Source organism: Chelon labrosus (assembly GCF_963514085.1).
Source record: "Chelon labrosus genome assembly, chromosome: 20".
Classification (NCBI taxonomy): Eukaryota; Metazoa; Chordata; class Actinopteri; order Mugiliformes; family Mugilidae; genus Chelon; species Chelon labrosus.
The window spans coordinates 24,984,872-25,007,437 of NC_140353.1; the positions used below are offsets into that span (position 1 = coordinate 24,984,872).

Sequence of the window (22,566 nt, forward strand, 5' to 3'; positions counted from 1 at the left end):
GGAGGTTGCATCAGACCACCCTTGGTATATATACACATGTACATTAACTATACTCATTCCGCGAATATATGTAAAAGTATTCAACACAAGTAGGGTTGCCAACTCCCTGAAAAATAAATAAGGGACACCTCATTGTCGGGGGCGGCCGACCCAGTTGCCTTCACCGCTGGCATGGTGAAAATTTTTAGCCTTTATTTGTGTGTGTGAAATTATATTTTAACTATTTGACTCGAACCTGAATTGAATTAGATGCATATTTTTGAGTGATATGAACACATGGAAAACAAATTATTATTCAACAATTTATTTTTAAAATAAAATAAAATGAAATATCTTTCTTAAACAGAAACCTGTCCTGCTTAACTTAAAATTGTATAAATGAATATAAAACAATAGAAAGCAGAACATTCCTCTTGTAATAAGAAAAGCGCAAACGGAAAGTGTGACGAAAAGTTGTTGCTTTGTTGTCGGTTGTTGTAAGAGCCACATATTCTTTAAGAGGGTTGAGCCACCAGGGGGCAGTGAAATGTCATGCGTGGCTGAATGTCATGCGGCCGAAGGTGGCTACAGGTGTTTTAAGTTTGGCTTAATTATGTGTTTTGTTTTTGCTGAAGTGGAGGAGCCCAACAGTTTTCGACCTAATTGTCGTATCTAGTCCTGTATTTAGCCGCTACTGGCTGATAGTGGGCTTAAAGCTGTGTTGGGACGTGTGCTCGAGTTTATTTTTTCAACCATTTTGTTTTTCATTATAACCAAAGGCACCGTCATTAGAAATAAAAAGGACATTCTAAGTAAATAACGGAAAACGGACTATTGATTATTATTTTCTTTTAAACTGAGTACACGTCCCAATACAGTTTCAAGCCCACTATCAGTCGGTAGCGGCTAAATCATTGGGCAAAATACAGGACTAGCCACTACAGTTGTCTTCCGGTATCTTCTTCTCAATCAACAGTACCTCGACCAATGAGATGAGCGGAATTCCTGCAGTCATCTCATTGGTCACAGAGCAGGAGACAGCCCGGGAATAAGTTTACCGTAAGTGTTCATATAAAGCGCCCTGTTATTCATTCATTCCATTGACATTTTACACACTATTTTGGATTCTCACGGTAATACGGGACAAAGTGCGTCCCGTTTCAGCTCAATACGGGACGCGTACTTTTGTTTCTAAATACAGGACGCGTACTTTTGTTTCTAAATACGGGACGATTCCGTTTTCCAAGGGGCGGTTGGCAACCCTAAACACAGGGGCCATAGATACATACATAAGCCTACCAATGTAAACCTCTGAAAATAATATTTTACACAATTCTGTCACAGTCAAGCCCTGAATACAACAGAGCAACAAACAGCAGCAACAGAAGGCAACAGACACTGTGCACGCTTCGGCCTTAAATGCTCCGATCACAAACTCACACAGCCAGTTACCAACACTAGTCTAATGATGAATAATTGATAATATCACCTGCAGCACAAACCGTAACGTGAGTATCCTCAATGGAAAGGTTCACAGCGCACTGCACCCATTGGCCAAAGAAGATCACCTGTTTGGGCCTCTTGTTTTTTTGAACTAAAATATTTTTATTATTATTATTTTATTCACATTTTTAAACTACATGAAAAAGACTATTCAAATCACAGACATTTCATGGGGGTGCTGGGTGGGGGCTATGGCTATTATAGGGGGAGCTGGTGGCGCCACTGATGACCAGCCATAGCTCACCATCTCCCGCACCCTCGAGAGTACTGGATCTTTGCCTGTCCATGCTTTCACTTGATCAGCTGTCACCAGCGTGATGTCAGAGCTCTCCAGCATGTGAACTCTCTCTTCCAGCCTCTCCACTTCCACTCTCTCTGGTACAGGAAGGCAGCTCAGGGCATCTGCATTGCAGTGATACTTCCCTTTTTTATACACTATTGTGTATTCGTAGGCTCTCAAGGTTACCGCCCACCTTTGGATTCTGGGCGAGGCCATCTGTGGTATGGCTCGCATCTCACTGAAAAGTGACAACAAGGGCTTGTGATCTGTCACTATAGTGAATTTCCGTCCATAAATGTACTTGTGGAAACGTTTAATTCCAAACATCACTGCTAGTCCTTCCTTATCTAGTTGTGAATAGTTCTTCTCAGTCATGTTTAATGTTCGTGAGGTGAATCCTATGGGTCTCTCAATTCCATCTGGCATGTGATGTGACAGCACAGCACCTACTACATACGGTGATGCGTCACACGACAGCACAATGTCCTTCTCTGGGTCGTAATGCATAAGCACTTCAGTGGACTGCATCATTTCTTTTGATTTTTCCAAAGCAACGTTTTGTGCTTCTCCCCACTGCCACTTTGTGTCTTTTTGTAGCAGTTTGTGCACTGGGACGAGAACAGTTGACAGATTTGGCAGGAACTTGTTATAATAGCATAACAGTCCTAGGTATGCCTTTAACTCACATTTGAAGTGGGTGCCTCTTGGATTGCTTGCACCTTCTCATGGACTGGGTGCAGTCCTGTTGCATCCACTTTATGACCCAGGAACATAACTTCCTCATTCATGAATAAGCACTTTGCCCTTTGAAGTTGGAGACCAGCTTCCTGTAGCCATTTCAGCACCACGGCCAGAGTCTGCGGTTCCCTTGGTCGTCCTTCTCTGTGAGGAGGATGTCATCTAGGAAGATGGTCACCCGAGGGATGCCCTGCAGCAGTCCCTCCATGGTCCGTTGGAATATCGCTGGGCTTCATGAAACGCCACAGAGTGGTTCATTATTGTTACCCCACAACCTGAGTCCATCACAAACTGTGTGTCTGTCTCATTAACTGTCAATGGCCGCGTTTCCCAAACGAGTTAAGAAGCTCTTAGCGCTAAGATCTTCTTTGGAGCGCTCTTAAGAACGCTGTGAAAGAAGAACGCGTTTCCCAGAGTCGCTCTTAGCTTAAGAAGATCTTTCACTAAGAAGGAAACGTAAGATCGATCTGACCCACTCTTAACAGCCTTCTTAGCGATCAAATGCTCAGTGATCATAGCCTGCCACCAGGGGCGTCTAGATTTCTAGGCTACAGTGATCAAGCTGCGTCAGGGAAATTTATATCCTCCACTTTTTGAAATAATAAAACAATGTTTAATGTTGAAATGCACTCATAGCTGTAGAGCACTGGCGCAAGAAACATAGGCTAATAGTAGAGAAGGAAAAAAATATATATTATTGAAGTACAAGTTTAAGTTTTCCACACATCTGCATATGAGTTTACACATAAAAAACATCAACCACCCTGTGGCATTTCACAGATATCAAGGAAACAGATGTAATTGAACTCAGCTGAACCTAATCCAGAGAGGCTTCACCTGCTACTCTATATAAAGGCGTTGACAAAGTCCGCGTGTGTGAGAAACCATGGCTGCAATACAGCACATTCTCGCTGCTAATCAACAGCGTCGCCGAGCGCGGAGCCAGACGGTTTATATAAATGTTTATGTGCGTCAGGGCGCACATTACGCACACGTCATGAACCTACGCTTAGATAAATTACTTGAAATTACAAATTGCCTCGGACTTTTTGTTGCTAGGTTTAATACTCATTTCAATGCAAAATGATACACACAATACATGGTTGAAAAGGAAACCAAAGTTTATTGAAAGCATAATGGGGGAGGAGAGGTGGCGTCTCCGGCTTCACTGGGCCGTCTGGGCGTCTGCATCACCTGCAATGAAGGGGGATTGATTAATGAAATTGAATGGGATACATTGCGTAATGCTAATAAAACAAAATAGAACTGTCCCGTACCTTAATCCTGGGGAAGGATGATTGGAACGGAGATGGAGGGACGGTTGAACTGTGCCTCGGACAGCGCCAGCTGTCTCCGGTGCAGCTCCAACCTCTCCTGCTTCATCCGGACCATCTCTTCCTGGAGAGCAGTTTGTCTCAGGAGCTGGTCCTCTATCCCCCGCAGCACCACCAGCTTCTCCCTCTCCAGGCGCACCAGCGTCTCGCTGCAGGTGCAGGTGGTTATTGCAGGCCGCCTGGTTAAGCCTCCCCACATGCGGACACTGGGCCGTGCTGGTTGGCGCACGGGGACAGGGCACGGTTGTGCGGGGACAGGGCACGGTTGTGCGGGGACAGGGCACGGCTGTGTGGGGTCGTCCTCTCCTGTGGGCGTGCACGCCCCTACTCCGCTCCCGGATGGCTCCTCTTCCTCACTTTCTGAGAAGCCCTCGTCCCCCTCAACGTCGATGCCCCCTGTGATGCCTTCAGAGGCCGTCTTCCCTATGATGGAGAGGACTTTCTCTTCATCGGGAGTGAGGGTCGTCCCACCCGGTGCTCCACCACCCGTGCCCATGGCATCCCTTCTCACCTTGGCACTCTTCTTTTTGGTCAGGCTCTGAAACTCCTGCCACTTCTTTCTGACAGCACCCCAGTCACGCAGGCCACATGGGCTGGAGGGGGACATCTTCTCCGCTATAGCCTGCCATACACGGTTCTTCACCGTGATGTTTTTTTTCCCTTTTGTTCCTCCAAATAAAACCTCACGGTGCTGCCACACCTCGTCCACTAGGACGCCCATCTCCTCCGCGGTAAACGACGGTGCCCGCTTGCTCTTTTTGCTGCCAGTTTCATCCATTCTCACATGTGTGTGCCAATATTCATGGGGGTATATATGCGCTAATGGGCTTGATTACTACTTGGATACACCTGATGGCACACACACACTTAAAACAAAAATTAACTTAATGCTATATCCACGTGCAAACACTTTGTTTGAGCAGGAGAGACGCTTATAAACAACGCTGTGTGTGACTGCGCGCTGCGCTCAGCGCTGATAAAGGAGTGGGTGATCGATTAGCCTGGCATCGATTGATTCAGTTTCAGCACCACCGCGGTTGACAGCTCCCGTTAAGAGCTTCTTAAGAAGCTTCTTAGGCTTGATCTTAAGGTTCTCCTAAGAAGGCAGTTAAGAACGCTTCTGGGAAACACCCGTATCTTAGCGCTCCTTCTTAGCCGAACCCTTCTTAGGAGCCTTCTTAAGTCCTTAAGAACGATCGCATTTGGGAAACGCGGCCAATGTCTCTATAAATGACTCTTCTGCAGGTACATCAAGTTCATCTATTTTGTACAGCGTGAACATGACTTCAACTGTATCAATGCCATCTTTGTCATCCTCACCCCCCTGCTTGCCTGTTTGTACTCCACTCTCTCTAGTCTTTGAATTACTAACTGAGCCCTTGGACCTACACACTTCCTGAATGTGGTCAACTTTACCACACTTGTGACAGGTTTCTTTAATAAACCTACAGTCCCCAGCCCTGTGCTGATCACCTTCACATCTGTAGCAAGCCTTATGTTGATGCTGCTGCCTACTTTGAATCTGCTTTGTTGACATTTTGTGGACTGCTTGAGGTGCTCTTATGTGTGATGATGCAAACTCCAAAGATTGTAAATCCTTTGTGTAGCTTTCTCAATGGCCTGGGCCAGCTTCAGTGCCTTGTCAAAGGTCAAATCTGGCTCTGACAACAGTTGGCGCTGTATGCGGCCATCTTCGAAAGCATAGACCAGTCTGTCAGGTATAATTTCTGATAACTTGTCTCCATAGTTGCAGTCTTGTGCTAATTTCCTCAGAACAGCAACATATTCCATAACTGTTTCGCCATACTTTCTGTTTCTGGAATTAAACTTGAAACGCCGCACAATCTTGCTGGGTTTGGGGTTGAAATGGTCCTTTAATAACTTGGCAAGTTCATCAAACGTCTTGTCTCCTGGCTTTCAGAATCAGGATCAGAATCAGAATACTTTATTAATCCTTCAAGGAAATTGTTTTGTTGCTGTTGCTCCCATAAAGTGACAGTTGCTAGTTGAATAAAGGTAATACAAAAATATATAAAAAATAATATTATTATGACATAAAAGATGCATTTAAAGATGCATTTAAAGTAAAGGAACAATACTGCACAAGTATTCACAATATACAGAGGCAGCGGTTGCAAATAAATTAACGGCGTCTGAAGGTGTTAAGAGTGACCAACACTCAGTGGGAGGAGTTATAAAGTTACCTCCTGTGGCGTTCTGTTGTACATTTGGGTAGAACGAGTCTGTTACTGAAGATACTCCTTAGACTGGCCAGTGTGTTGTGGAGTGGGTGAGATGTGTTGTCCAGGATGGTCTTAACTCTTGCCAGCATCCTCCTCTCTGACACTGTGTTTAAAGAGTCCAGCTCCCCCCCCCGACAACATCACTGACTTGCGGATCAGTTTGTTGAGTCTATTTGCGTCTGCCGCTCACAGCCTGCTGCCCCAGCATGCAACAGCGTACAGGAGCGCACTGGCCACCACAGACTCATAGAACATCCTCGACATTGTCCGACAGATGTTGAAGGACCTCAGTCTCCTCAAAAGGTAGAGTCAACTCTGTCCCTTCTTGTAGAGTGCCTCAGTGTTCTTTGACCAGTCCAGTTTATTGTCAGTGTACACTCCCAGATACTTGTAGTACTCCACAATGTCCACCTGGGCCCCCCGGATGGTAACAGGGGTCACTGGAGGAGGAAGGAAGGAAGTTGTCCTCGCACCATTTGACAAACTTTCCCACCACAGTTCTGTACTCAGCCTCCTTACCATCACTGATACATCCTACTACCGCAGAGTCATCAGAAAATTTCTGAAGGTGGCAGGACTCTGTCTGGTAGTTGAAGTCCGTGGTGTAGACGGTGAAGAGTGTCCTGGTGTCCTGCAACAATCCAGGACACCAGGGGGGCATCAACCTGCATAGCTTTGAGCTTGTCACCCAGAAGCGTCGGCCTGATGGTGTTAAAAGCACTGGAAAAGTCAAAGTATGTGACCCTCGCAGTGCTTGCCGGTTTACCCAGGTGAGCATATGCACGGTTGAGCAGGAAGATGATGGCATCCTCAACTCCAAGTCGTGGCTGGTAGACAAACTGGAGAGGGTCCAGTTGAGTGTCGACCATGTCTCGCAGCTGTCCCAGAACCAGTCGCTCGAAGGTTTTCATTATGTGGGAGGTCAGGGCCATTCAGGGCCAGCCTCATGTTGAAAACCAGTTGAAAGACTCCACACAGCTGGGTGGCACAGGCACTAAGCACTCTGGGACAGACGCCATCCGGGCCTGCAGCCTTTCCTGCATGGAGTGTCCTCAGCCGTCTCCTCACCTGGTCAGCTGTGAAGCAGGTCGTTGTTATTGTCCTAGGTGGGGGGGTTGCTGCTACGCCTCTGAAGAGGGCTGATGGAGGAGGTAGTGGAGGGGGGAGCAGGGCCATCAATAGGAGCAGGAGCAGGAGAGCTGCGAGGTGGCGGAGGGTATGGTGATGCCATCGTTGGTGTTGATGATGATGATGGGCAGCTCACAAAGGGGTCTGTGGGGGGTTGGGTGGGGTCCACTGTGTCAAATCTGTTGAAAAACAGGTTTAGTTCATAAGATAAGATAAGATAAGACATGTTTATTGATCCCACGTATGGGAAATTAACTTGTCACAGAGCACAGAATTTGTCAAAAATATATACAAAACAGTGACGACTTTGACTTCAACAGGGGAAAATTACCAGGGGAATAAAAAAAAAACACAAGTACTGATTTGAAAAATATATACAAAAAAATAACAACACTTCGAAAATATATAGAGAAATATAAAGACATTCTGAATATACACTGTGGTGGTGGAATAAAAAAATTATAAATGAATAGATTGCTAAAACTTTAAGACAAACTATAAGTTGGTGAGGAAGTGGTTTGTGCAAAAAGGCAGTGCAAAAAGGCAGTGCAAAAAGGCAGATTTATTTGTGCAAAATGACAGTTATTATTGAGTCAGGCTGGTGTTGTACAGCCTGATGGCAGTTGGAATGAATGACCTGTGGTAGCGTTCCTTCTTGCAGCGTGGATGCAGCAGTCTGCTGCTGAAGGAGCTGCTTAGGTCTGAAACAGTCTGATGCAGTGGGTGAGAGGGGTTGTCCATGATTGATGTCAGCTTGGCTAACATCCTCCTCTCACCCACCTCCTCGATGGAGTCCAGAGAGCAGTCCAGGACAGAGCCGGCCCGTCTGACCAGCTTGTTCAGTCTCTTTCTGTCCCTCTCTGAGCTCCCACTGCTCCAGCAGACCACTGCATACAGGATGGCAGAGGCCACCACAGAGTTAGCAGTGTCCTGCGCACTCCAAAGGACCTCAGTCGTCTAAGCAGGTGGAGACGACTTTGGCCCTTCTTGTACAGGGCGTTTGTGTTGTGTGTCCAGTCCAGTTTGTTGTTTAGGTGAACACCCAGGTACTTGTAATCCTCCACGACCTCGATGTCCAAGCCCTGAATGTTCACCGGTGCAGTGAGTAGTGGTTTCCTGCTAAAGTCAATCACCACCTCCTTTGTCTTGCTGGGGTTGATGTGCAGGTGGTTCAGAGCACACCAGTCCACAAAGTTGGTGATGACCTCCCTGTACTCCAGATCGTTTCCCTGAGACACACGCCCGACAATGGCTCCATCGAGAATTTCTCGAGGTGGCAGCTGTCCGTGTTGTGTCTAAAGTCTGATGTGTACAGGGTGAAGAGGAAGGGAGATAGCACAGTACCCTGCGGCGCCCCTGTGCTGCAGACTACCACATCAGACACACAGTCGCGAAGCCTCACATACTGCGGCCTGTTGGAGAGGTAGTCGGTGGTCCATGCAGCCAGGCTACTGTCAACCAGCTCCCTCCAGCTTCCCCCTGAGCAGTGATAGACTTGCTTACTATGACCACTATTAAGCTGTGCTTGAAGCTGTTGTTCTGTGAGCCGCCTATTACACAAGCTGTTAACTCTCAGAAACTTGTCCTCTGATTAAGTTGTGGCTTTGGGTCTGCCAGACCTCTTCCTTCCAGAGTTTCCCCCAGTTTCTGAGTGCCTTTTGATGGTGAAGAAAACTGTACTCACTGACACTTTAAAAATGTAGGTCTTTCCTACAGGGAAATTACAAAGAAAGTTAAGTGTTATGATGGTCTGTCTCTCTTCCATTGTTAATTTCTCGCCATTTTTGTGGCAACACACTACTTTCTGCAGTACAATACTGTTCACCTGATGCTCATGAGGGTCTGGTACCACAGTGTGTTCCAACACTGCTTTTATGCAGACAGAGGAGTTTGTAAGTAACCAAGAAAAGTTGGAACACCTCTAGGAATTAGTAGCACTAGCTTTCAAGGCTGATTCAGCCTTCATTGCTGCAGAACAGCTTTAAATTGTTAACCCACTTCGTGTTCCCTGAAAAAGGCCTTTTTGTATAATTCTGAAATGTACATTATTTTTCAGTTTTGGGTAACCAAACCTTTTTTTTTTTGGAATGCAGCAGTAGAATAAACAGCTAGAGACATAAGCCACAGTACTGTACCACAATAGTAAGCGGACGATCTGGCGACGGGTGGAGGACTGAACCAGGATTACATGGAGCCCGATCTACCACTGTAAGGATGGCAGAGTTACCTTGAGATTCAGTCCAGTCACAAAGTACAGGGCAATGTGGGACCATGGCCGACCTGGGATGGGCAGAGGCTGAAGGAGACCAGACGGTGGTCAATTCGAGGTCTTCCCTCAAGCGCAAACATAAGAGCAAGTGTCTTGGTCCATAGTGGGCCACCAGAAGCTGCGTTTCAAAAGAGTTGGTGTTCTATTTATTCCAGAATGGCAGGAGAATTTGCTACCATGAATCCATTGAAGCACTTTGGCTCGGGCAGAATCAGGGACAAATTAAAAAGGCCAGGGGGACCAGTTCCTGGGTCGGGTTGAGTGTGAAGTGCCTCCTGGATGCAGGACTCAATTTCCCAGGTGATTGGAGCAACTAAGCAGGAAGGAGGGAGAATATTCTGGTTCATCTGGGAACTCCTCCAGGCTGAACTGGCGGGAAAGGGCATCTGGTTTGACATTTTATCTTTTGGCAGACTGCATATAAGCCAGGTTCTTGTGGTTAGTCCAAACCACAGATGATTGTTCAGCGCCCTCCAACCAATGTCTCCACTCTTCCAAGGCCATCTTCACCGCCAGCTGAGGTCTGCAAAGTAAGAAGGGCGGTAATCTGAGAAGTTAGATGGGATAATTGTTGACATAATTCTTGGTTGTGTTTGAAAAGATCACGAATGTTCTGCTCGTGTTGTCCAAGGTGGAGTCCTTGCTAGGAAACAGCATGGCGGAGGCGAGTTGATTCAGGATCTGTGTCTGAGGTGTCTATGTATCTTGTGGCTAGATCGTACGGTCACGCCTGCCGATATGATTTGGACACTTTATCTCAGACACAAACCCAATGCCAGTGATTGTGGTGATTTAACCGGTTTATTGTAGAAAACAGAGGAAGCAGGTGGGAGCAGATTAGCAGTTCTATGGAGATGGATCAGAACCACATCAGTGTGTGCAGTCGATAGCTCCAATTGCATTCAGAAAACCGGTTCTCGCTGCAAATTGTGCTTTAATGTTGACCTGTTCAGCTGCATTGTATGAGAATTTGATATACCTGGCTGACATGCGGATAATTCCGTACCACACGGCTGGCATGGCTCTGCTCAGGGTTGACCGGCACAGTCCCGATTGGTCGGACTAATAGTTTTCACATTTATGACAGTTTCCCAGCATCACCTCTAAGGGTCGCCAAAGGATCAATATCTGTAGAAGCCAGCGTACGCCAGCCATGACGTTGGCGTAGGCACGTAAAAGTTCCCGGACATTTCACTCTTGATACATCTGCGAGTACGTACGTAATGTTTTTGTACGCACGCAACCTTCATACATGAGGCCCCTGGTGAGTTGATGATCCAAGAGCTGAAGACAGGGAAACAAAAATAAATAATGCAACAGTGGAATAAACAGCTAGAGACATAAACCACACCACTGTACCACAATGGTAAGCAGACGATCTGGCGACAAGTGGAGGACTGAACCAGGATTGTATGGACAAGGTGAGTAGATGGCTGATGAGGCTCCATTGTTTGCAGGTATGTGTGTAAGTGACTCCATCTCCACCCAGCTCCAGACCAACCTCCAGTGAGAAAAAACAGACAAACCCAACAACATAGGAGATCCTGACACTTTTGATAAATTAATTTCACAGTGTTAAACATCTATGAACAACACAATGTTCAGTTCTGTATAGGAATATACCATGCATTTCTGTGCTGAAAAAGCATTTGGTGTTTCATTAATTCTATCCTAAATACCAAAATAAATCTGTTATCTGTTGTTCCTCAAAATCGTATCACCACTATCACCAGTGTTATTGCTTTAGAGTGCCATGAAATATTTAACTGTAACATACTTTAAGTGCAAATTATAAAAGTCATACAAATATGCTTTTATTTCCAAAATGACAAGAACAATGTGAGGTGTTGGAGAAGACTGTTTACAATCCCTTTTTGACCTCGTTCCTCTTCTCCGCGCGTTCGTTTAATGGACGACACTGCACGCTTCTATTTCTCAGTTTGAGTAATTTAATAAAAGCAACACAAAGAAGTAAGCTTACAGAGCTTTGGGCCAAATCTTCCTGTCCCTGACAAACAACAAAGTCGTGTCAGTTGTGAAGTCTGACTACCTATCTTTCCCTGGCCCAGTTCTAATATACTACTACAGAAAGTTGTGTAGGATGCAGGCGAACTTGGGTGTGTCGATCGTCTTCTGGTTGGCCCGTAATCTGACTCCGTCTCTCCTCTTCACCTGCCACTCACGCCCATAACATCTGACTCCATCCTTGCTCCGTCTCCTCGAGTGAGTGCCTGCACACAACAACCTTAACAAAGAACACATTCTCTTCCCTGATATGGGCATGCGGTTAATCTAGCGTTGGGTCATCTCGACCTGCTGCATCCCCTTCCTTTGTCTGTTATTGACATTCTTCTGTTCCTGCATGGCCTGGAATATTCTGTGGTTAGTAAGATACATTAAGCAGAACACACTCTAAACTACTATACATTTTGTAACAGTAATCATCACACCATGTTATTAAACTATGATTAACTCCTCAGGTATTTTCATCAACCATATCTACAGAGGCATTTACAGCATTTGAATAAAATGGTAACTCTGACCTAAATGTTGAGTTATCAGTGAAAGAATTTGCCTTCCAGGAAGCGCGAACCAAGGTGTGTTGTTGTAAGACTGGAATCTTGATTGTATTTGAACTGACATCTGCCAAGGGAAAGTACAAGCTGAAATAACAGCAGCCCAGTTGCATTCATAGGGACATCCTTCAAAAAAAGAGTTTTCTAGAGTAAAAAACAGGCTTTTATGTCACTGGGTCAAATATTTTATTTATTTTTTTTCTCTGAACTGTGTGTCACAAATCACTCCTTCATAACATTAGCCTCAGAATCAGAATCAGAAATCAGAATCAGAAAAGACTTTATTGCCAAGCATGTTTGTACATACAAGGAATTTGCTTTGGTGTTGTTACGCATAAAATAAAATAAAATAAAATATAGAAACTATAGAACTTGCTCTCAGATATATAAAATATAAACATACAAAAAATACAAATATATATATATATATATATATATATATATTCCACCAGAACATTTACTGTGGGATGGTAGTGGGTTTGGCATTGTTCAGCAGATGCACTGCGGATGGGAAAAAACTGTTCGCCATGCGAGTGGTCCTACACTCGATGGATTGCAGCCGTCTGCCAGAGGGGAAAATAATCCGTGTCCAGGGTGAGAGGGATCAGCCACAATCTTAGCTGCACGCTTCAGAGTCAATGGAAGCGTACAGCTCGCCGAGAGACTTCAGACTGCAGCCAATCACCTTCTCTGCAGAGCGAATGACACGCTGCAGTCTGCTCTTGTCCTTAGCAGAGGCTGCAGCATACCAGGTGGTGATGGAGTTGATGAGGATGGACTCAATGATGCCAGTGTAGAAGTGAACCATCATTGCCTTTGGCAGGTTGAATTTCTTCAGCTGCCGCAGGAAGTACATCCTCTGCTGTGCTTTTGTAATTAGGGCGCTGATGTTCAGCTCCCAGTTGAGGTCCTGGGAGATGATGGTGCCCAGGAAACGGAGGGACTCCGCAGTGTTGACTGTAGAGTCACACAGGATGATGGGGAGGTGTGGGGCTGTGTTCTTCCTGTAGTCCATGATCATCTCCACTGTCTTGGAGGCGTTCAGCTCCAGGTTGTGGCAGCTGCACCAAGTCACCAAGTGGAGGTGCAGCTGTTGGTATACAGGGAGAAGAGCAGAGGAGAAAGGACACAGCCTTGAGGGGAGCCCGTGCTGATGGTACGGGAGTCTGAGATGTGTTTTCCCAGCCTCACATGCTGCCTCCTGTCAGACAGGAAGTCTGTGATCCACCTGCAGGTGGAGTCAGGCACGGTCAGCTGGGAGAGTTTGTCCTGTAGTAGAGACGGAACGACCGTGTTGAAGGCCGAGCTGAAATCCACAAACAGGACCCTGGCAGAGGCAAAGTTATCTAATTAAGTCTAAGTGTTCATAACCTCTAACTGGAGATTAGTGACTTAAAGACTTAAATAGAAGCAAAGTGACAAGTGTATGTTGTTTAACTTGCTTATCCCTTATTAATTTACGGATCTCGAAGTAAGTGTTAACATTATAGACTGTGTATTTCATCAGATTGTTTGGATTGGCAGCTAATAAGCAAAATGTTTTAAAGAATCACACAATCAAATTAAAAGAAGAAGAAGAAGAAGAAGAAGAAGAAAAACAACTTATATTTCAGCTCATATCCAGCATCACTGAAGGTAAGAGAACGTCAACAGCACAAAAGTCATAAAGCATAAGCAAAAAGTGCCAATCCTGCAAGATTCATCACTTTTTTGGGCTCTTGTGTGCACTTCTTGCAGCGTGTTTCTATAGTTGCTGGTGTTGTGAGAACTTGCAGCGTATTTGAGTATTTGCTGGTCTTGTTCCATTGGGTTTTCTTATCTTGCAGTATGTTGAGTCTCTGGGTGGCTGTAGGGGACACGTGAGAGTTTCACTTCAAACTGCGCAAAAAAGCAATTAAATTATTTTACCAGTGAACCTTTTTTTGCTGGAGTCAGTGTTTATGCTGCCTTTGTAATTGGTATTTTACTGAATTCCCTGCCACATCCACCTTGTTTTGTCATGTATCAAGTGGTCCTCAATTTCTCTCTCTTCTTTGAGATCCACTCTCCCACTGCTGTAGAGGGCTCCGGGCCCGCTGACTTGAAAGCTCATGTGAAAAGGGGGAACAACATGAGTTAGTCCTGATACTATTCAATTCAATTCAATTCAAAAGTTTATTGGTCACATGTTTTGTAAAAAAGAGCATTCTTTACATACAGTGAAATTAGAAAGGGGTAAAGCAATCTGTCTGTCACTGTGCAAAATACTTTTATAAATAGTAATGCATTTTTAAAAAAAACAGGCATCTACCTAAGGTTATGCTATAAAATAGTTGATAAAAGGTTAAGTGTAAAAATGACTTATAAAGTGCAGGTGTTTTATTTTTAAAAGTGCAAAAGTCCATAAAGTGCAAAAGTGCCAATTAGAGTCCATCATGGTTGAGAAGTCTGACTGCCTGTGGGAAAAAGCTCTTCCTCAGTCTCTCAGTCCTGGCCTTTATGCAGCGTAGGCGCCTGCCTGACTGCAGCAGGGTAAAGAGGCCAACATTAGGGTGAGAGGCATCCAGCCTGATTTTCTTGGCTCTCGCCCTCACCCTCTTGCTGTACGTTTCCTCCAGCGTGGTGAGGGATGCCTTGATGGTACGCTCTGCCGAGCGTACCACCCTCTGCAATGCAGCTCGTTCCCGTACAGTACAGCTTCCATACCAGGCTGAGATACAACCTGTGAGGATGCTCTCAATGGCTGCTGAGTAGAAGGTTCTCAAGATGGAGGGGGAGACCTTAAACTTCCTCAGCCGCCGGAGAAAGTACAGCCGCTACCTTGCTTTAGAGACCAAGTGTCCCGTGTGCAGTGACCATGAGAGGTCCTGAGTGAGGTGCACTCCCAGGTACTTAAAGCTGGGGACCTTCTCTACAGGCTCTCCTCTAATGATGAGTGGGCTGAGCCCACTGCCCTGTTTCCTCCTGAAATCGACCACCATTTCCTTAGTCTTACTGATGTTGAGGGCCAGGTTGTTGGTCTGACACCACAGTGCCAGGTCTTCCACTTGGTTCAGGTAATCCTGCTCTTTGTTGTCAGCGATAAGACCCAGCACCACGGTGTCATCGGCGAACTTGATGATGGAAGTTGAACTGTTGGAGGCTATACAGTCATGTGTGTAGATGTTGTAGAGCAGTGGACTCAGAACGCACCCCTGAGGGGTGCCTGTGTTGAGGATCAGTGGGCCAGACATAACACCTTCCCCCACTCTGACCACCTGGGGGCGATCTATGAGGAAGCTAAGCACCCAGTTGCATATTTGGGTGTTGATTCCCAGCGACTGCGATGGACTGGCGACCTGTCCAGGGTGTACCCCTGTCTCTCACCCGATGAAAGCTGGGATAGGCTCCAGCAGACCCGTGACCCTTAACAGGACTAAACGGGTATAGAAGATGAATGAATGAATGAATGATTCCCAGCGAGCTCGTCTTCTGAATCAGGCGAGAGGGAACTATTGTATTGAATGCCGAGCTGTAATCTATAAACAGCATTCTCACATAGTTCCCTTTCCCTTCATCAAGGTGGGTCAGCGTGGTGTGCAGCAGGTTGGCGATGGCATCATCCCTACTCCTGTTTGCCCTATAGACAAACTGGAGGGTGTCAAATGGGCTGGGCAGGGAGGTGGTGATGTAGCTCTTTATGAGCTTCTCAAAGCATTTCATCACTGCTGATGTCAGTGCCACTGGGCGATAATCGTTCAAGCATGATGGATTACTTTTCTTTGGCACAGGGATGATGACTGACTGTTTGAAACAGGATGGAACGACAGCTTGAGCAAGGGAGGTGTTAAAGATTGCAGTGTACACTGGTGCTAGTTGGTTTGCACAGGCTTTAAGGACCCTCCCAGGAATCTGGTCAGGCCCTGCAGCCTTTTTCCCATTTACGCCCTTGAACACCCTCCTCACATCACTCTCACTGATTATGAGGGGGGTTTCACTCTCCTTGGCCGTATCATTGGCCATGGCTGCTATAAAGTTATTTTTCCCCCAGTCTGTCTCAAAACGTGCATAAAAAGTATTAAGTTCATCAGCAAGAGAGGGGGCAGAGCTACTCACCGAGCTGGGCTTGTTCTTAAAATCAGTCATAATTCTTAGGCCCTTCCACACTTGTGCTGGGTCCCCCATGTTAAAATCGGCTTCCACTTTGTCCTTATATCTCCGCTTTGCAATCCTTCACTGTCTTTCTCAGGGCATAGGCTGCTACTTTATATTCAGCCATATCACCTGAAATGATCCCGGAGTTATAGGCGGCAGTTCGTGCTTTTAATGCTACCTTGACAGTTCTATCTACCCATGGTCTCCTTCTAATTCTGGAAGGAGAGGAAAGGAGCATCCAATTTCCTAAAAAATATATACTTGACTGCCAGTTAGTGAAGCAACACACACTGAATAATTTTTTGTCTCACAAACTGGTAACTAACTAGGCATCCACAGCTTAGGTAGTAACTGCTTATCATATACTGTATTTATAATAAATTGTATGTGTGGGTAAGGAACCCAGTACTGAACATACAAACTTTGTTTGCTTTGCTAGCATTACTGGTGTATTGCGTAAATGGTGTAATTTTCCCAGTTACTATAATTGGTACCTACAATTTGGATGTGAGAACAAAATTAATGAATGTTTTAACCAATTAAAATAGCAATTCCTAAAATATGAGCCTGACCTAGTGTTTGTGAACTTGGTTTTTGGGATCTGTTTGCAAAAAGGTCATACCTGCCCCCAGGTTGTTTGGATGAACTATTATATGATCTCTTTTAACAGTCATGTGCAAACATTTATTATTCCAGATCATAAATTGTACCACACCCTCTTCACTGGCCTTCAAGGATCCTATCATATCTGTGCTTGACTTGTTTAGAGGTGATCCTGTCCACAAATACCATCAAAGGGCAGCCTTAGTAGAGTCCACCACCCAATAGAAACATGCTTGACTGTGTAGAGAACTGACACCACTCTCACTTTGGTTATATAGTAGAAGGGCTAGATAGATAGTAGTGACATATATACTGCTCAAAAAATTAAAGGAACACTTTGAAAATGCGTCACATCTCTATGGGGAATAAACATTATGGATATTTATACTGATATGGACTGGGTAAACAAATGGATGCCACATCGTTTGATGGAAATAAAAGTTATGAACCTACAGACTACTGAATTCAAAGACAACATGAAAATCAAAGTAAAAAAAATATGCAGCAGGCTAGTCCATACTGCTGAAATTCATTCATTCATTCATTTTCTATACCCGGTTATTCCTGTTAAGGGTCGCGGGGGTCTGCTGGAGCCTATCCCAGCTGTCATCGTGCGAGAGGCAGGGGTACACCCTGGATAGGTCGCCAGTCCATCGCAGGGCTAACACAGAGACAGACAACCATTCACACTCACACGCACACCTACGGGCAATTTAGAGTCACCAATTAACCTAATGAGCATGTCTTTGGACGATGGGAGGAAGCCGGAGTACCCGGAGAGAACCCACGCAGACACAGGGAGAACATGCAAACTCCCTGCTGAAATTTCATTGCAGCAATTCAAATTGTACTGAGGAGTTTGCATGTGCTGGTATGCATGCCTGAAAATGTGTGGTAATGTACCTAATCAGACAACGGATGGTGTCCTGGGGTATCTCATCTCAGATCTGGACCAGGGCATCACAGAGGTCATGGCCAGTCTGAGGTGCAACCTGGCGGAGTCGGACAGAACAAGACATAAGGTCCCAGAGGTTTTGTATTGGATTTAGGTCAGGCGAGTGTTAGCTCAGGTCCTTGCGGCCCTCTATGGATATGCCTCCTCAGGCTGTTCTCCATGGCTTCTCCACAGGGCTGCACTCTAAGAAGTGAAACATGGATGTTGTTTGCATTACATCATTTTTGTAAGGTGAAACTACTGAATAATTCCACTTTTGAAAAATAAATCAAGAGTTTCACTGCATTAATGTAATACAAAAAGGTTTTGGGATTACAAAATTGTGCTGAATTGAATCTACGTAATCAAGTTATTTAAAACGCACTGCAGGCGTTAAAATGAATGAAGACCGTCCCAACGCGGTTTCCGTACTTTCTTGCACATGCGCAGTGTGGCTGAGGACGCCTTCAAAGACACGCCCATAGACATATATACGTAGCGATGGCCAGTCGAGGCTTTGTTGAAGCCTCGACACGTGATTCAAAAAAAGGTTCATTACTCAAAGCTTCAATGGCACAGTGCTCTATTAGGACATAGTGGAGAATAAAATGCAGTACAATCGAGACGTGTCTTCATGCTTGTATGGGAGTTGATTTGCCATGCACATTCCTGTTCCACTACACCACATGGATATGTGGTTTAAAGCTGATAATAAATAAATTATATACTTATTACAATAAAATACATAAAAAGCAATCAATGGGAATCGAACCCTTGCTTCACTAATGAAAGACCGTTGTTTTTTTCAATGTACCACTAGCCCCTTTCGTTTCGCGTGTTTGACGTTGGACCTTTTGATCTACGTCACTAATACACTCTGCCTTCGTTCGTACGTTTCTTGCTATAGGCGAACTAGGCAAATGCTTAGGGCCCCCAAGCCACCAGGTGGCCGCAAAGCTGCATGTTCATCCTCATCTGAGAATTAAAATGTTCTGTCTTTATCTATAGCTATCTCGTGTGTTTGTTACATCCCTTATATGCTTAAAAATGAACGTCGTAGGATATAAATAAAATAAACTGCAATAATAAGCAGTGACTGGTGTTTTTGTGGCAATACTGCGTCATATTCGTTGGACCTCAGTGTCGCAATGTGAGTGACGTAGCGGGCCGCCGACAGGTGTGATGGGCATGATTGACAGCTACTCATCCTTCCCGTTAGCGAGAATATTAAACAAAACAAACACAATAATGGCATCAAAAAGAAGTTTTCTCAGTTATGCGGAAAACGGAAGAAAAAGAAAACGGTCAAAAGATAAAGGTATGGCATTTGTTGGTGGCGTGGACTGGATAGGTGGAGGTGAAACGCCGTTTAGCAAGTTTGTTTATTTGTCCTGCTAGCCAGTTCGCTAGCCCTGGATAAATGTTAGCTAGCTAGCCCTGGATAAATGTTAACTAGCCAGCTAGTTAGCCCTGGATAAATGTTAGCTCGCTGGCTAGGATGTGTTCGTCACAAACTCACAAATGTAAAAGGAATATGTCGCATGTGAATGGACAGTCTGTCCTGTCATGGTCATATTCAAGCTTGTGTGTATTATTAGGCCTCTAATTAGAAGTGTGCTACAGTTTTATAATTTAAAGAAATATTTGAAAGGTTTGTCTTTTAAGTGATTTATACATATGACGCATTGTGTTTATTTTATACTATTGTGGTAGTGGATCATTTATCTTATTTATTTATTTCACTAGTCCCATGTGTAAATGAATGCAGAAAACTCTTAAAAGTTTGTTATTGGGCACACTGTACGTCGCAGTGTTTAATATAAAAACAGATTCATTTTAATTTTCTGTATTACAGCAACATCACTGCAATTATAAAATAGGAATATGCACTAATGATCTATTTTACGTGATAACCTAAGGAGCCTTTTCTTTGCAGGAGCAATTCTAGAATATTTTGGAGCTCCAGACGTTGAGCCAGAGGGATCTTCTGAACTTCCTGACCAGGAAGCTCCAAAACCATCACATAAACTGTTATTATTACTTTGATTAAGTATATCAGGTGTTGCTGATAAGTGACTGTGATGTTAAATAAGCATTATTTTTAAGTGTTGTTTTGTTTTCATTGTTGCACTTTAAAATCAATGTTGGTTTGTTGTATTCTCTTATGTAAACATTTTTATAAACACTCAAAATATGTTTTATTTATTGACATATAGAGGATTGTTGTTTTCCTTGTATTATAGTTTTTTATCAGTTTAACTTGCCTGAGTGCCCCCCCCCCCCACAACCAACCACAGATACATTTTTGCACTGAATGCAGACTCCAGTAATGCACAATTGTCACTTTCTATATTTATATTACTTACTTGCCTATTTTTTATACTTAGTTTGCTAATTTTATTCTATTTTTTAAACTCTTAATTTTACTGTTTCTGCTTTGGCTTGCAGTGGGACCAGGGTAACTAATTTCATTCCACCTCATGTACCAACATGTGTGTAATGACAATAAAACTCCTTGAATCCATCTAAGGGTTAGTAATCTCTTCATCGTAGTTTGACAAACTAGGGGCCCCCAAACAGCATCTTGCTTAGGGCCCCCACGAAGCTAGAAACGGCCCTGAGTACAATCAACAAAACACTACAACATAAATTCAACTCATTTGTGTCAAGTAACTTCAACATAAGTGCGTTGAGTACCTTCAACATAAGCGCGTTGAGTACCTTCAACATAAGCGCGTTGAGTATATTCAACATAACCGCGTTGAGTACCTTCAACATAACATAACCGCATTGAGTAAATTCAACATAAGCGCGTTGAGTAAAGTCAACATAAGCACGTTGAGTAGTATTTAATTAAGATGGTTTGGTGGGATTTGCTTAAAAGCATGTAGTAATAATTAGTTTTCTAGTATTCTTCCCATTTATTCAGCCTAGTTTCGTGGGACCGGTTGCCATAACTATATTAAGTAAATGTGATGTTTCATTTCTTAGAGTGTGTGGTGGTGGGGCTGCCAATTCTGGTCTTCTATAGCAAATGCCAATCGAGCTCCTCTGTGCTAGACGATGAACACAAGGCTCACTTGAGGACGTCGGGCCCTTAGGCTACCCTCATGAAGTCTGTTTCTGATTGTTGGTCAGAAACATTCATATCAGTGGCTTGCTAGACGTCATTTTGTAGGGCTGGTAGTGCTCATCCTGTATTCCCATCGCTGGTCATTACTGTCCTGTTAGAGAAATACTTTTGAAGCAATGTTTCAAGGGGCTTTAAAGTCACAGTATACGTTTCACGCAATTGGTGTCTCAATACCAGGAAGATATTAATGTTTGACTCTTGAGGACCTCGATATACAGAATTCTTGAGGTGTGTTGTTCTATGCCAACGTAAGGTATGCCTTGAGGACATGACAAGCTAAAGAACACTAAAAATCAAAATACTTATTACTTCTATGGATTACTCAGTTTTGTGGCTGCTATGCATTATGTAGCAGTCAATCAGACAAATATTTAATAAAGGAAATTGTGTTTGTGACTGTCTGTTATAGGTATTACTACAGTGCTTACCATGACAACTCTAAGCACCATCTCCAGGAAGTCCTTGCCAAAGGTTTCGTATGTCACTGCCATGGATCTGTTCGTCTCTGTCTGCTTCATCTTCACTTTTGCTGCCCTCATGGAGTACGGCACTTTACACTACTTCACCAGCAACAGACAGACCAAGAAGGCTAAGGTCAACTCAAAGGTACCAAGCATTAATTTTCTACCAAGCATTAATTTTATTTTGAACCCCCTGAATTTACAAGTAACAGTGAAATAACTGTTTGTTTCCTTCACAGCAGAAATCATGCAGTATGGTCAATATCCAACCTTGCACATCACTTTTACAGATGAATAACATTGTGCCCTATCATGAGGAGGATGACTATGCTTATGAGTGTTTAGATGGAAAAGACTGCACCAGCTTCTTCTGTTGCTTCGACGATTGCCGTTCAGGAGCTTGGCGTGAAAACAGGATGCATGTGCGAGTTTCCAAGATTGATTCTTATTCACGAATATTCTTTCCTACTGCTTTTGGCCTTTTCAATCTGGTTTACTGGATAGGTTATCTGTATCTATGAAATCTGTTTTTCAAAGGACAGCAGTGGTTTCACCATGGTCAAGCATTTCACTGAAAAGAGAAACATGAGAAAACAGGTAAAAAAAAAAAAAAAAAAAAAAAGAATGAAAGAAAGAAATTGCCATACCTAATGGCTGCTGACCTCCAAGTTGCAATGAAGCATGGCAATTAGTGATAGCAGTCACTCTGTTCTTCAGTGAGTCCTTCATCTTGATCCAGAGCAACAGTAAGAATTTTTTTTTTACAAATTTTCCTCAGTGACATTTACAGTGTTCAGCACCAAGAACACAACAGGTGCATTGTACTTCTATAAAATGGATTTTAAGGTGTATTTTTCGCTCTCTTCAAAAGGTTCATAGCTCTTATGATCTAAAGACAACCAAGTTTCACTTCAAGTTTGAAATATCAGCACCGACCTTTGGTAACCAGGGAACATATCATAAAACTTTTTAACAATTCCATACTTAAGGCGCTGCTTTTCTTGGCAACGCCTCACAACTTTATAATTGGTTAGATCAATTTGGGCTACCCATACTGTAGATTCTGAGCAGAGGTTGGGAACTTCTGACTAACGATCAAGTGTTATAAACCACAATGGTTTTAACAGCCAGATGTCATAATCTGATGTTTCTGCAACACAAGGAAATAGCGCATACTGAAATGTGTTTAACATCTTAAAATTGCCCTGTGCAACATTTTCATTGTGTCTTAATGGCACCTTTCAGTAGTACTGTATCAATGTCACAGAGGGA

General features: G+C 44.0%; 1 protein-coding gene across 1 annotated transcript in view; it reads left to right on the forward strand.

The window, feature by feature from the left end:
* The window catches only part of gabrg1 (gamma-aminobutyric acid type A receptor subunit gamma1), a gene marked incomplete at its 3' end in the record, with an annotated part of 41,538 nt that extends 19,723 nt beyond the window's left edge, over positions 1 to 21,815 (forward strand). Inside the window, exons 8-9 of the mRNA XM_084568663.1 lie at positions 21,243 to 21,439; positions 21,534 to 21,815. Coding sequence (XP_084424789.1) covers positions 21,243 to 21,439; positions 21,534 to 21,815 — 479 coding nt within the window. The remainder of the gene's footprint in view (positions 1 to 21,242; positions 21,440 to 21,533) is intronic.
* Positions 21,816 to 22,566: the final 751 nt, after the last annotated feature.